General features: G+C 39.3%; 1 protein-coding gene across 4 annotated transcripts in view; it reads right to left on the bottom strand.

Annotated features, from left to right (window-relative positions):
• Positions 1-2,269: 2,269 nt before the first annotated feature.
• PPP2R2C (protein phosphatase 2 regulatory subunit Bgamma) overlaps positions 2,270-16,306 on the bottom strand; it is a 236,908-nt gene continuing 222,871 nt past the window's right edge. For all 4 annotated transcript variants that reach the window (XM_089691602.1, XM_089691604.1, XM_089691600.1 and 1 more), the window contains one exon: positions 2,270-16,261. In XM_089691602.1, coding sequence (XP_089547728.1) covers positions 15,970-16,261 — 292 coding nt within the window. In that variant the 3' untranslated portion in view covers positions 2,270-15,969. The remainder of the gene's footprint in view (positions 16,262-16,306) is intronic.

Raw genomic sequence — 16,306 nt, 5'->3', positions numbered from 1 at the left:
TATTAGCAGTATTACACTATTGGTATTTCTTTTCCCTGCACTGCTGTGGAGCTGGAGAGAGGAAAAGGCAGGAGCGAGTGGAGGAATATCTTATACTTTGTGGTGGAAAGAATTCTGGAGGTCTTAAAGGGGGCCTAGGAGCCCAAAATAATCCTAAAAGGCGCAACACTCACCAACATCTAGTGAGTGCGGTAGATGTTGGTTTTTCACTGGTGGATGGTGGAAGTATTTTTTCTGGCACTGGGGAGTAAAGATTTTATATATTTTGGACTTTACATATATTTTTGGACACTTTATTATGGGCAACACAATAATTAATTAATTGTTTTGGAATATTCACATATTGATTTAATAATCTTTTTTTGTCACAATTACTTTATGTATAATTTTATTGAGGTGGTGATCTGCGCTGATTATAGTTTTTTTTGTTTGTTTTTTTAAAGATTATTACGGTTAGGCTATGTGTGGTGAAAGTGATATTAGAGTCTCAATTTTTTTTATTAACATAATAGGCATGTTATATTTACCTTTGCTCTTTGCAGGTAAAAGAGTGGTCCATTACTTCTCCTTTTTTTTGGTCCCTCGCATTTTCCGCACTTGAATGTCTCCATAGCAAGCCCTGTGTTATGGGAGCACTCATACAGGCGCACTCCCAACCAGGGCTGTGGGTATCAATAGGCACAGAGTGGCATGGCCACATACCCGCTCTCTCCTCACAGGATTTGATTTGCAGCAGCAGGAGTCAATGGCTTCCTCTTCCTTCAATGAAGTCTGTGAATGCAGGAAGAAAGGGGAAAAGACCTGCAGCCAGGCACAGCGCTGGATAGATAGAGGGCTCAGGTAAGTGCATGGGGATGAGGGTGGGGATAATAGCTAGAGGTAGCTTTTTTTATTTTAACGCTATCGCAGAAAATACCGTTGGCATGCAGAACTACTTTAAACACACAAGTTGCTTGATTACAAAAAATGGACTGTTTGAAGAAGGGATGCTTTCATAAAACCATTGTCATTGTTATGGGGATGGGTAATGTGGATTAATTACTATTTTTGAACTACTGTAATTTTATTATACAGCAACTTGCGTGTTAAACCTCACATGGCCCAACAGTAACTATCTTTTGGCTGTGTCTGTTTACATAATTATTATTACCATCTATTGCGAAGGCCTGAAGATCCCTGGTCCTGGAAACAAACTTGTCCAGCTTGTTTTTGAACCTGATCACCAGAAGATCAACATCTGGAGTCACCAACCTGTGAAAGAGTAAAGTGTATAGTGAAAGTGTATAGGGATTAGGGAATGTTCTGGCTGGCTAAGGCATTTTTAAAAAACTAGACTGGTAGGTTGATGCAGGGTGCTTCAAGGCAATTCACAAGCATACTGTATCAATAAGGACAGGAATAGCATCCTTCAGTTTGAGTAAGGTATCAGTAGATTTAGTATCCTCTTAAATGGGGTCCGTGGAGTCAGAAGAGGAGTCCTCCTCCTCTTCAGGTTGCATAGAAGCCAAAAAGGAGAATCAGAAATTGAATCTGAGGGAGAGGCAGAGGAGGCTTGCATTCTCTGTGATCTGAAACTTCCAACAGGGCAGACAACCGTCCCTTAAAATCAGGCATAATGGCTGAGAATTCCTCTGTGGAACAGAAAGAAGGGAACATCAGAAGTTGCTAATGATGTTTTTGAGGAAGGCAGCAATTCAGACTGAGGGCAGTAGTCACGGAATTTGGGAGAGATGCTGCAGACCCCACCTTCTGTGTCTTTAGCTTGTGAGCTTTCAAGGAGTGCTAACCTGTTTTCCCTTTGCTATGATCCACCATAGCAGTGAGGATAAAGCACCCCAACAGGGGTATTAATAACTTGTAATGGATTTGTGCGACTACATGCATAGATGAGTACACACACAAGCTCTAGTGCCGAAAGCAACAATACATCTTCTTATGGCCGGGTCCAGGTATGATTCTCCAAGGCACAGCTGAGGAGTCAACTGATCCAGAATGCTTCAAAATAGAAGCTGCACCAGCTATGAGCAGCTACACAATTGATAGAAGAATATTCTCTTAAAAAAAATAAAAATAATGAAGAACAAAGTTTGCTTTTCTCAGGGCAGAGAGCGAAGACACCTAAGGACACTAGCAAAAACGTATTCCTAGTGTCCAGTCACCCGAAGATAGCTGCATAACCCAATTGTCTATGACTTAGATCCTGTGTCTTGTAGAATTAAGAGATTAATTTAATGATGTAATATTGATGACAGAGCTGCACTAATCTGTATCTGCTTAGAATTCAGCTTTAATTAAATATGTTTTGCATAGTTAAGCTTGCTGCATGATTACATTTGCACCAAGTGCTCACCATTGAAATGTCATAACCTTCTTAGTTAATTAGACATTGCAAAGTGTAAACCTCCAACGTTACCAACACCAAAACTGCTCCATACCATTACAAATACAAAGTTTGACAGAAGACATCAAAACTTATGCAAGCATCCCTTCATTTGCTTTACATGACATATACTCTCCTCCTTCAAACTCAGCCTAATCCATCCATAATATTTTTCCAGTCACTCATCATGCAATGTTAACGTTCTCCATTTGACTCTTTTATTTCCATTTGCCAGTTTCAGATATGTGTTTTTTTTTTAAACATTGGGGTTTCTGTACTAAAACTGGGGAGTGACAAATCTGGTTCAATTATGCATAGAAACCAATCAGCTTCCAGGTTTTACTGCCAAAGTTTAATTGAACAAGCTGAAGTTAGAAGCTGATTGGCTACCATGCGCAGGTGCACCAGATTCTGAGTGCTCCAGTTTTAGTAAAATCTGCCTCATTGTGTCTTAAGGCCAGCATCACAGAGTAGTCTTTTCACAGTTGCAGATTATACTAGAATTTGGCAAGTACTATATAAAGGATAAGTTCACCTTTTGTAACATGTTACATGTTGCACCCATATTCAGGGTGTAGCATTAACATGTTACGATCAGACTGACTCCCACACCCTCCCCAATCCCCGCTTTAACAGCTAGCTTGGGATCTTCTCCCCCCTCGCTAGCTGTCAAATTGAAAAAAAAAGATCCTCTGTGAAAGAGATACTACAAGTCCCCGACAGCCTTAGCAGCTGTCGGATTGTAGTCCTCAATGAACTACCACAGTACTGTGGTAGTTCATTCTTCCTGTCTGTATATCTGCTTGTCCGTACATCCCGTTTGGCAAGCAGATATACTGACAGGTCTGCAGGAGACCTGCATGGCATCAGCGATCTACTGGTGCAATGCTTTACAGTCTCCTGCAGACAAAAATAATGAATGCACATTATTTTTACCTGCAAAAAAATGTGCATTTATTATTTTTTACTAAAAGATAAACTTATCCTTTAAATGTTGAAGTAAATCATGTGCATTAACATAACATTATCATCATTCTGAATGGGCTGACAACACACCTTAATGCACAATAAAACAATGCTGAACCTTTTTTTGGATTTTTTAATTGTGGGTGGGGGTGACATTATAAATGTATGTTACATGCACTGAAGAAATGTGTATTTACTGTATGCTACTGGATCACAGAAGTCTGAAGGAAACTTAAACATGATTAAATAAGCAACACTATCATTTGAGTAAGTGGGAGGAATGGTGTCTCGCTGTTGGTCTTAGTAAGAGGAATTGTCCCTCATTGTTTGTGTCATAGGGAGTAACAGTGCCCCATTGTTGGTCTTAGTGGGAGGAGTTGTGCCTCGCTGTGTCATAGGGAGGAACAGTGCCCCAATAACTGGTTAAAGGCAAGGAAAATGCTTCATTAAGCCTATGGGCTCCGGTTTGGGGACCACAGTTTTAGGACATGTTAAAAAAAGTGGAATATAGAGATAATCTTGACCTCTTGGGCATGTAGCATGAAGGTAGATATCTTCTGTATATAGTCTAGGTCATCCATCCTCAACCAGGGTTCAGTGGATCCCTGAGGTTCCTCCAGGTTTGGCTAGGGGTTCCCTGAGCTATGGGTAACTGACCTGCCGTCTGAGGCTGTCTGCATAGTTCCAGGTCCAATGCCACTTGGCAGAGCCAGCGGCATAATAGCAAGGGTGCCATTCTGGCCACCCCTGTAAGGGTAGCATTCTTCAGACTTACCAACACCAATGTAAGGGGCAATTTTCAAATGACCCCCAATAAACCAAACTTACCAGGGGTTCCCTGAGATCTGGAAATCATTTCAAGTGTTCCCCTGGGGTTAAAAGGTTGAGAAAGGCCAGTCTACATGGTTCCAGTACCAACACCACTTGACAAAGTCAGCAGCATGACTCCAGTGATATTGTTAGCTGTCGGTAAGAAGGAATTCTGACCACCGCTGAAGAGGGTGTTCTTTCCATGACCTCCCAGTAAATTGATTTTAGCAGATTCCCCAACATCCAAACATTATTTCAAGAGTTCTCCTGGAGAAAAAGATTGAGAAATGCTGGTCTAGGTGTAATATATGGATCCCCAAAATAATTCCTGCGATATTTGATCACCATAATAATTTTTTTTTTCACATTTTGTAATCAAATGAATGTGTAGAAATAAAATTACACCACAGCCAAGATAAATATAATATTTGTTTCTGAGACTGTAATCAAGTAAATCCAATCATCTTGGCCTTTCAGTCATTCATTTGTCCATATTAGAATAACAATCATTTTTTTTTTTTTTTACAGAAGAGAAACCTTACATCAGTTATAGTAAATATGTACATATATTGTCCATTGTAAGTTGATTATACAATATAAACACATTCCTCATTTCCTCAAACAAAAGCTGACACATTGTATATTGTGTGCAGTATGGCTGAGTCGGTGCACATGCGATTGTGCTTCACACAGGTATTTACAGCAGAAGGTTAGAAAAGAAAACTCAAACATACACTTCTGTATGTACCATTTCTGACATACAAGAAATAGATATATAAAAAGAGTTTTGCTTGTTGCGCCTGAAAGCAGCAGCTGTTTTCCCAAAGACAAACTATAAAACATGCATAATTGTCCGCTGACAGAAGTTTATACATTATTTAAAAGGAAAATCTGTAAAATAAACAGCATTTCTCAGTTACTTGTCTGCCACACAGGACACCGGGATAGTTCAATGTAAACATTTTTTTTTTCCGACGGTCCTCTGTGTACTTCAAGAGCACAAATTTAAATTCATAAATAAATAAACCTGCATAGAGATTGTGAACTTTAAGGACAAGTCCTTCCAAAACTAATATTTCAGTTATGAGTGGATAAGAGCGGGTCAATCCACTGGCTTCTTAAATCTCCTCAGAAATCCAAGAACTCCCTGCTGAGGTTCCTGGCTCTGCTTTCATTCTCCCAACTTTGGATGTTTTTTAGCCAGGTTTTTGTAAAAAAAATTGCAATTGCAAAAAGAAAAACAATACATTGATGTCAATGCATCTAACAGTAGGTCAATAAGAAAAAAAGGCACCACATTGAGGAGAGTTTCCACTTTCCCTCCATTGAAGATTGATCACATCAGGCTTACCATGGCGAAAAAAAAAACCCTATGAAATTTCAATGGTGCGACCAGTTAAATATTCATCCAACGTCATTATTGCAATAAAGCACTGAAATACCTAGGAAAAGATAGAACTTGACTTTTTTTTTATCAATAGAGGCATTTTAGAATGTTTCTATTAAAATAAAAGCAGCAACATATAATAGAATTCACAGAGAAACTAGTTGAACACTAAGTACAACCTGGCAGGTTATGGTGAGGTGGCTCAAAAAGACATAATAAGCTATCCAGTGAACCAGTGGATTCAGTGAACCACTATAAAACCTTTATAAAACAGACCAAACTTACATGCCAGACTTCCATCAAAAATAGAAATTATTCTTTGCTTTAGAATATTGTGCCTGAAATATGAAAGGCTCTATGACAGCTTATCTTAACCTTTTTAACATTGAGGAATCTTTGAAATAACTATCTGGTTTCAGGGAACACCTGCTAAAAGTTTCTATATCTACAGCTCATGATACATTAATGAGATGGTTAGTGGGAAAAATTCTCCTTACATTTGTGGTCATGGGAAGAATTGCCCCCTTACAGATAGCTAAAAAAAAGATCATTGGTGTCAGTGGGAACTTAACTGAGAGGCAGAACTTATTTATTGCTGAAGGAACCCCTAACAACCTCTGGAGCAACCCTAGGGATCCACAGAATCCTGGTTGAGAAACCTTGCTCTATGATATTAAGCCATATCTGAGCTATCAACCAGCAGTTCTAGATGTTGAGTTGGACAAAGAGTCAAAAAGAAAGATTTGCATAGCTCATCTATTATTCTAAATGGAGGCATAACCCCCTTATTTTTACAATGTGTGATGGAAATGAGACATGCAGATCTCTTCTATCTTAAAGTGGAACTAAATCCATTGATTGAACAGTTTCCTGAAGGAGTTACTTTTAAGGCTTTCACAGTTGTTTGTACTCTCTTAACGAATTGTCAAGCCATCAAACGGCTGGTGTTATAACATCACATGTGCAGCACCACTATGGAAATTGAAGATCCTTGGCTGTAAAGGACAGGAGGGTTTAGTTTAATTTTAGGAAGGCTCTGTTGTGTTTCAAACTGGTTCAGTGGTGGGCTTTTTGGTTCCATTTGGCCAACCACACCATAACCTGCCTGATTATACTTTCTGATTTCTCTCTACTCCCTAAAAGCCACAATTTCCATACACTGCACTGATGATGGACAACAAGTTATGATCAGGTAGGAATAATGGCTTTATAATATTAGACTCTATCTGTGCTATACAGTAGTGGAAGAGTTGGCACAGAGACCAGATTTGTATGGCTCCATACACTATCCCAAAATAAAATTCTTATTTTAGGAAGTTGTGATGAAAGTGAGACATGTAGAAGCTCTGTTTTTAAAAAGGATCAACAGTACAAATGCCACAACAGAAAAGTCAGAGCTCTATATGGTAGGCTCACTGCTGGATCTGTAGTCCATCAATCTCAATGATCTGCAGTGCGAGAAAGCATACCATAGGCCTTGCTGAGGAGAATAAAATGACGTTTGAACTATGTCTTTAACCATTTATAATTAAGGTAAGTCAACAAATGTGTGTGAGTTGTTATTTAATAACACAGTACCAAAAAGCTGAAAGAATTCCAGGCATGGTCCACCTTGGACCAATGTAACTACAATATGTATTAGACTTACCCGGTCAATGCTGCTGGAAGTGGAAATCACTGAAGTAGACACCATTACTCCAGTGATCTCCACTTTCCTCTGGGTCCCATGCTAAGTGGCCTGTTGCATTGTGAACACATGAGGTAGGCCACTCAGCACAGGCATCATTAAGAGAATTCTTAGCATTTTATCATGGAACCCAAAGCTTTTCTGATTGAATGAGGTGTTCATAATTCATCAGTTTGACCGGTCAGCATGGGACCCAATCTCTATATAGCCAAGAGAGATTGTGAACAATCACTGTTTTTCTTGTACTCACCACATAAAAGTATATCTCTTGATACAATACATGAAATTGATTTTTTTTATGCTGCCTGTATCCCATTGGGTAAAGTTTCCTTCACATCCTGCCCCAGGGACAGAATAGAAAGTGAGAAGATATATCTCCAAATAAATGGAGATCACCTCTAGGACAGTGTGTTCCTCCATTTCATGTGACATCGGTAAAACTGTGGATTTTCTATCTCTTGCTGCCCTGATGACAATGGTCACCAGGACAAAAAGAGAGGAATCTTCTGAGTGAGGTCAAACAGACAACAATGAAACCCTGATAGAAGTTCTAACTAATCCCTAAAACTATAGTTGCAGCAAGAGATAACTGCCTGGAAATGAAAATAAAAATGTTTTTTAGGCTTTTTATCACTTTCACTGAAGCCATCGTAACTATTATGGTAGTGGCAGAGCTGGCCAGTAAACAAACTCCTGTCTGTTATTGCATCTCAGATTTTGTTCACATTTTTTTCTCCCAACTGCTGGCTTTCTTGTAGAAGTGAAAACAGCCACCAGATCACTTTTCCATGCTGAGGAAGGTTGATGTCCCCTCCATGCCATGTGCTGATCTGTCCCCCGTGGGTGCCAAAGATCTCTATGGCAGGTGTCAGGATTGAGAGTGGTGGGAGATCAGTGAGCATCTGTTCACGGACTTCCCCTGCATAGTATAAACCTGGCAGTGCTCAGCACTTCTGGGTTCACAGCTGTCAAACCCCATAAGCTCTGGCTGGGGAGAAAGCTGATTGAGCACAGTCTTCAACAGATTGCAGAGCTGGTCTATTAGACCCCTGATGTTTCCTAAAAGAGATTCTGTCACTTGCACACTGCTGTCACATAGGGGTCCTGTCAGCCTCATTGTGCTAGCAATAAAGTTAAGTTAAAAAAAGCTTGAAAAAAACTCAAATTTAATCAAATAAAAAGTCCTCAAAATTGTTAAAAGCCCCACCCTCACATGAATACATACATGTGTACACGTGCAAAAATGTTGATTGTGTACATAAGGTATTGCTGCATACGCTGGAGTAAAAAAGATCATTCTCGGGCTATCATTCACTATTAACTAAATTGATTACCTGTGAAAGCTTTAAAAGTGTTGTCTATGACAACTTTTGTGTACCATAGCTTTTTGCAGTTTCCTGGGTGCATGCAGGTTTGAAGCTTGATATATTTGTTGTCTAATTACTTGACGCAATCTCACCTTTTATACTTTACCAAAATGTATTACATTGTGTTGTGTGCACTAAAATGAATCTGATTATATATTAAACATAATTGATATATATATATATATATATATATATATATATATATTTGATAGGCCGTAGCACAAATATCTTGTGAAACAGAAAATTGCAACTACCATCTTTTTTTTTTGTACTAGGTCTCTGCCTGCAAAGAATTCTAAAATATTTTGGGAGATTTAAGTTTTCTTCTGCATTTTAACATATGTGCAAAAACTTAAGAAAAAAGGTGTTGGCAGAAAAAGAGTTAATCCACTTTCCATAAAAGGAAATACTTATTTAGATAGAAGATATGGCGGCTGCTGCTTTCTCACCTCTCTTTAGTCAGTAATGGCAAACTGCATTTTTCTCAGGGAAAACCTTCCACAATTTGAGCCTAGCACACATCTGCAGGGATCTGATCCTGCACTCCCAAGTTGTACAAGAAGCCAGCGATTCGACCCGCATCTACACAAAACTGGAGTTACGTTTTGGTGACTTGGCCTTGTAAGTATCGGTCCCCCCATGACTGGTTCCCCCCTCCATTGAGCAGCCATTTTGTATCCTGCTATGCACTCAATACCTCACAAAACAGAATACTGGTGTAGAATATGCAACACAGTCTTCAAAGAACTAAAAAGTTATCAGGTATAAAATGTTATATTTGAGCAAAATAGAACTGCAGCTTTAAGAAAAAATATCTTCTATTTGGTTAATAAAAAGCATGCAAAAGCCTATTGCTGTACATTTCACAATAATGCCAAGACACATTTTATTTTTTTAAATTTAGATTTTTGATGCAACATTGTTTCTCAACACTCTGTCATATTTAATTACTAATTTTTTTGGACCCTGATTGGTAGGTTTTCTCACCCAGCAGCAGAATCCTTTTGTCCAGGCAAAGCATATTGCTGAGCATAGCAACCACTTTCTACCACCTTTCCATCTCAAAATTGACCAAATGGATGAATGTGACCTATAGTGGTGGTAGGTGAACTTGACATTTTAATTTAAAAAGTGCTATGGGTTTGGCCAGTATAAGAGTCATCAGCATGTTTTGGATAGTACCAGTGGAGAGCTTGCTGCTCAAGGCCCAGGGGGCAAGCAGGGTTGAGAGTTCTATATATTAGAAACACTGCATCAATTTATAATAATAGTAGCACAGGATTATAGGAAAGAATGCAAAAGAGGCATTTTTTAAGGAAAAGTCAGACAATCAGTTGCCTATCTGTCTTGTCCTACAAGACAGATTAGTGACTATTAAACTCCAGTTTTATATTTACAATCCGTAACCATGAGAAGGAATGTGAAGGTAATACCCATATGGGACCCATACACACTTATATGTTGTGGTGTGCCACATTGCTAAATATGGTGCATCTCTGTTATTTTGTAATTTCTGGTGTGTGGGTAGCTCATTAAAATAAATGGGCTTTCTTAACAGAATACACATCATACACACCAGAACAGAAAGTTGTGAATAGGCTCTAAGAAATTATAGTGCCCTCAGAAAGCTATGCAGGTCTTATACAGAGTCCAATATACTGTTCTATTGACAATGTATAACATTGAACGTTTAAGCTGGCCATACACAGGTTGAATTTTGTTTGACATTCTAACAGTGAATTTGGTTTTCCATTCAGGAAATTCCATTCTTTCCAAAATCAAATGTTAAAAGCAAACAAAATTTCAAAGCACTTTCAAAAGACATTTTTTGACTCTTTGATGGCGTTATTGAATGCACTGATTACGTCTTTAGTCAGAATGTTCATACAAACATCTACCAGTGTATGGCCAGCACCTCTTTGTTAAATAAATACAACACCACAATAGCTCATTGGGGGTTGTTTACTAAAACTGCATGGTGCAAAATCTGGTGAAGCTCTGCATAGTAACCAATCAGCTTTCAGGTTTTATTGTCAAAGCCTAATTGAACAAGCTAAAGTTAGAAGCTGTTTGGCTACCATGCACAGCTGCACCAGATTATAAGTGCTCCAGTTTTAGTAAATCTTCGCCATTGAGTATTAGCACATGTCCAGCCCTAGTCAGTAGAAGACTCTACCTCAAGGGTCCAAAACCTAAGGGACTGAACCGATGACTGTCCTTGGTCAAGTTTGGATAGACTTACGAAGTTCCTCATTAGAAAGCCCCCTGAAAACACATCTTTGTTGAAAGCAGCAGAATTCTACAGCTGGGTGGATAAGCAATTCAAGAGCAGTTCATGTGTAATGACCAAATATGCAGTTCTGAAATGCTAATACATTCTGCTGTTCTTTTTGGTTGCCATCACAATGGAAATTTGTTTTAGTCACATACAAATAATTATATTTTTCAAGTGGTAGTCACATTTGCAGACTTTTGTTGAGAAACATTGCAGTTTGTATGCACTGATCAGTTATTTAATGCAACAATTCATTTAAAATGATACCTATGCATGTGGCTATGCAGAATACCATCAGTGGAAACATCTATACATGCACTGATGGACTTGAGGATGTGTACTTTGTGGTAAGCCGTTCTTGGAAAAATAAAGCATTATACTATCTGTATGTTGAAGACTATGAGAAACATGACACATTCTTGATAGACTATGATTCATGCATGTTGTGGTATCTAGGTACAGATCCTAAATGATCTGATAAATCTGAAGTTATTAATCCGTCTTTCATCTACAGAATATTTCTCCTCAAACTGCTTAAAAGATGGTTGCCAGGAAAGTGTTAAAGTCCCCTTATGTAGGTTGGCTGTTCAGTGATTTATAGCCCTTAGTTCTTCCATGGAGGGGCCAAGTGCTCTGTAAAGTCTAAGCCCCTATCTAATATTAGCAAATATTATAAGTTCTTTAGATCTACCATCAACTATGTAGTACAATGGCCTGTTTGATTTGATACACATTGAATGGATTGTTGTTGACTTCATATTACATATACACATAGTTGCGGTAAATCTCAACAAGAATGTACAGATTCTAAAATATATGGCCAGGTTTTCAAAGGCAGACTAGTTGTTGGGAGGAGGTGCTACCATAATGAACTGAATAGGCTGCTATTGCAGCATTTCCGCCAACAAGCAATCCAATGCAACAAGGCTGGTTTCAGATGAGGGCTCAACAAAGAGCTGTAAATCACAGTCTATCCATAAATACTTTGAGTTTAATTCTCTCCTGGAAAGCCTCTTAAAGGCCAACTCCACCAAAAACTGTTTTTTACTCGGGCAGCTGCTGATGGCTTATTTCATCTCTCAGAGACTCCAGTTACAAAGTAACCCCACCAGCATTCCCAGGTTTTAGAGAGTGTTACAAAGCCAAATATTGGGGTCACAGTCCATAAGTTAATTCTTCAGGAGGTAAACAGAGCCAATAACTAGGGAGAACATCTGTAACAGAAGGACACCATTGTTCAAGTTCTGAGGGAGGAGAACAAGAAAAAGACAGACTACTGCAAAGGAATAAACTACCAAAGGTATCTTCAAAAGTTTTTGGAAGCCAATGGTCCAATAAACCTTTGCCCGTTCAAAGATGAAATCACAATTTTAAGTGGAGTTGGTCTGATTAATAGTCTACTTTGTAGAAGTTTCCTAAATGATTTTTAAATAAAGTACAACCAAATAAATGTACTATAAAACTACTTTGAGTTCCATGACCCCAAAGAATACATAGTGGCTTATGGTTAATGAAGTTTTTAAATTTGCTGCAATAGGCTGCATTTATTTATGTCTGAAGCAAGCACAGTTCTGGCTGCCGAGAACAACAAAATGTTTGCTGTTTTCGTTCTCCTATACTGGAAATATAAATAGGAAGATCTGATTCTACAGCCCTTCCCCCAACCACTGTGATACAACCCACCCCATCATTGGCTGCACTCTCCTGTATATCTTGCAGATTGATGAAGATACTGCGTCATCACGCTACTTCCCTGCTGTATACTGAAGAAAGAAAACAAGAAATATGCCTCGTGCCACTTGATGGTGCTACATGGAACACAATTTTGACAATGCGTGAGCAACAGTTTGGTGCTACATCATGAACTGTTCTTTCTTCAGACAGCTTTATACATAAAGACCAAATCCAGCGTGTGTACACACAGTGATTGCTGGTTTACTCTTACTATCAGGCTAGGTTCACATCTATGCATGCTGTGGTTGATGGGTCTTTCCGGAGCATTTTGCGGTGCAAACTGCATTATTGAACACACTTTTTTTTAATGCATTTTGCATTTTTTTGGGAGAGGGGGGTCTAACAGGAAAGTATGACAGTTCTGTTCATGTAGTGCGACTCTGCTGCGACTTTACACGCTCTGGCACCTAAGTGGCATTAAAGTCGCACTACAAATAGACAGAACTGTAATACTTTGCTATTAGCCAAAAAAAATGCAACTTTGGACACATAAAGGTGCCTGCACTACTTTAATGCTACCTGAGTGCCAGAGAGTGTAAAGTCGCATTAAAGTCACGCTACATGAACAGAAATGTCATATTTTCCTATTAGACAAAAAAAAAGCACAAATCACTTGCATTTTTGGTGTGGGTCCATTGAAGTCTATTACACGCAAAACACAATCTGCTGCAGGAGAAAAAGTTCCTGACCCTTTCCACAAAATAAATGGCTCAAAATGCACAGATGTGAACTGGATCCATAGGAAACCATGTTAAATGGACTGTAGTGCGTTTCTGCAAAACACATGAAAAAAACGCAAAGGTGTGAACCAAGGTTCAGTGTGCAGCTACTGGAAAAAAAATTGTAATGATGGGCCTTATGTATGAAGTGGAATGTCTGTGTAAGTTTTTAGTTATATTTTTCCTGACTGACTGCAATATGTACTGCAGGCACTTTCATTTGTCATAGTTTCATACATGGGACACAGTGTAGCGAGTCTTCTATGTATGGGAAATGGGAAGAATACAAACCCTGGCCAAGTCAAGCCTCAGAGCATAAATGCAGCTGCTTTTTCAAACTAAGCTTAATGGAACAAGCTGAAGTTGGAAGCTGATTGGCTATCATGCACAATGCACCAGATTTTGCACTCTCCAATTTTAGTAAATCAACCCCAATATATCTCCTCCTTGTATGGTAAATACTGACACGGGAAGGATGACATGCCCTTTATGGAACTAAATCTCCAACAATGACAAAACATTATACATAATCAATGCAGTATGAACAGCAGCCTGGAGACCAGAGGCAGTGGGATCCCAGACATTACCATGTAAAATCAGTGGTATAATAAAGCAAGAAGATGAAGAAGAAGAAAGAGATATAACAATAGATCTTAGTATAATGTAATGCAGTCACACAAGTGCAACAGTGATTTGATTATCATGGAAGATGTGTGACTGCAGTAGCTGATCAGGCAGATGTATGTGAAGCGACATGACGTGGGTACTATCCAGGGGCCCCTGATCATTTTATCGCATCTAAAGAGATGGCAATGGTCCTGATGGTGACTGGGTCCTGTCAATCTGACATCCAGGGCAATTAATTGGCTATAGCTACCACTCACAATGCAGTATGGCCCTCTGAAGCACAAGGCTTCAGAAAACCATGTCTGTATGTGAGAAAACTGTTAATAAATTTTGGTAAGCATGCTCTGTCTGCACTGGTTATTATGTAGTGTCTGGAGGCTTCTCAAGTCCAACTAGCAGAACTATAGGAGGCATTGGATTGACTGCAACCTTTCCTCTGAGACCCCTGTCTGCTATGTGACCTGCGACCTCTATGGTCTCCTATGATCTTTGTTACTATTGTTTGCGGCTTCAGACCTGCACCCTTATGGTCCACTATGATCTATGTCACTATGGCCTGTGACTGGGGTTTTCTATGAACTGGAAACCCTATGGTGTGCTATAATCTATGTCATTATGGTTTCCTATGACCTGGGAGCCCTATGGTGTGCTTTGATCTCTGCCACTAGGGGTTACTATAGCCTGTGAGGCTATGATTTACTATGACCTTCACCCCTATGGTCTGCTATAGGAAAAAGTGTACAGGCCTCCATACATTCAATGTCATTTCAAAAGGCCTTATTTTTTTGGACGTCTCAGATTAGTACTGCCTGCTGTGCCTCAGATCTACCAGTCAGATTCAAAACAGCTCTAAAAAAAATACAAGTTGGGGAATATATTTCAACACGACTGAAGGCCATGGAGCAAAGCAGACAGTTGTTCTCTAAGACATAAGGCTAAATGTGTCAGAGCAGAAACACTGTCTCAGGCAGGATTTGCTGCCCATAGGAACTAATCAGATCAATCTTCTTCCTGTGCAATATTCTCTGTGAAAGGAAGAATCTGATTGATGACTATGGGCAACGAAAAACTGTCATAGATAACTGTTCCTTTCTGCCAGTCTAACAAATAAGGCCAAGTATAATGCAGGAAGCCTTGCAACAAATATTGGACAAGATAAGCCTACCAATGTACATAATTAATTTATGGATTTTCCAAATGGGCATGCAATGATGCCACTGTAGTACTAGTACCCCAGTCTGTAGGAATACCAGGGCCCATCGAGTTATGTCATTCTTCTAAGCATGATGACAATCTTGTGCCTTAAACTTAATAATAGAAATGGTGGCATGTCATTGAAGCACAGGCCCAATATGCAATTTGACTAGAAAACACCAAGCAGATCCTGGAGCCCCCCTCTCTTACATGGTTAACCCATATTATGATGAGCCATGTCTTCAAGTGGACACATTCTCTCAGAGCTCTTTTGTCTGGTGTTGTAAACTATAGCACACCAATAACTGGGATAATTTTTGCAAGATTTCAGCTCCTAGATCTGCTTCCCCTACAAAACACATGATAGTAATTGAAGTCCATTAATCTTGGTGAGCCTCAGGGACCCGGAAATCCCTTCCCCACCTGTTGTAGATATGCTGCTGGACAGCACTATTCTTGCAGCATGCCACAGAACGCTTACTGGCATTTTACAGAAATAAAACATAATTAATCAATGTATTTATGTAATACTAAAAAAAAGCCTCTCTGCTGCCTGAACGTCTTTGGCGATTATAAGTATAGACAAATTTCTCAAAGCAGTCCCATCAATTGAGTTTCCCCTGCACAAGTTATAGGCCTTAAAGGATAAAACAACAAAAAAGACCTTCCATGATCAATAAACCAGAAGACAATTTCACCTCTTTTACCTGTACAATGCAATTAAAAACAAAATAATTCCACCACAAAGAAGACTTTCCAATAGAGGTCATCATTGTGAGTCGCCTGGAAAGGCTGGCTGAGGAATTATGGGAAATTGAAAATTCTAGTGCATATCCGAGTTCACTTTATCCTGAAATATGTACAGATTGTTTGTCGCTGCTATGGCAATGATGTTCTCGTTTGGGTGCCAGGCTGTGTGTAAGATCTTCTTAGTGAAGTCCAAACTATCGACACTGATGTCATCTTTTCTTCTCTTACCACCGACACAAACTCTGCGTGGTTTAAGGACGGCTCGGGGCTTGCTGCTTTCCCGGGAGGCTTCCAAGGTTACATCCCGCTTTGTGTTCCGATCAAACATTCTAAAGAAGTTGTTGTATGCACCGGTCATGATGACACTAAAAGGAAATAAACATTCTTTGAAGTGGCGTAATCATGCATAT

Source organism: Staurois parvus, unplaced genomic scaffold (genome assembly GCF_062004578.1).
Source record: "Staurois parvus isolate SC_StPar_1 unplaced genomic scaffold, SC_StPar_1.0 ptg000564l, whole genome shotgun sequence".
Taxonomy (NCBI): Eukaryota; Metazoa; Chordata; class Amphibia; order Anura; family Ranidae; genus Staurois; species Staurois parvus.
Note: the sequence above shows the minus strand (reverse complement) of the source record. Positions and strands in the feature narration are given on the sequence as shown.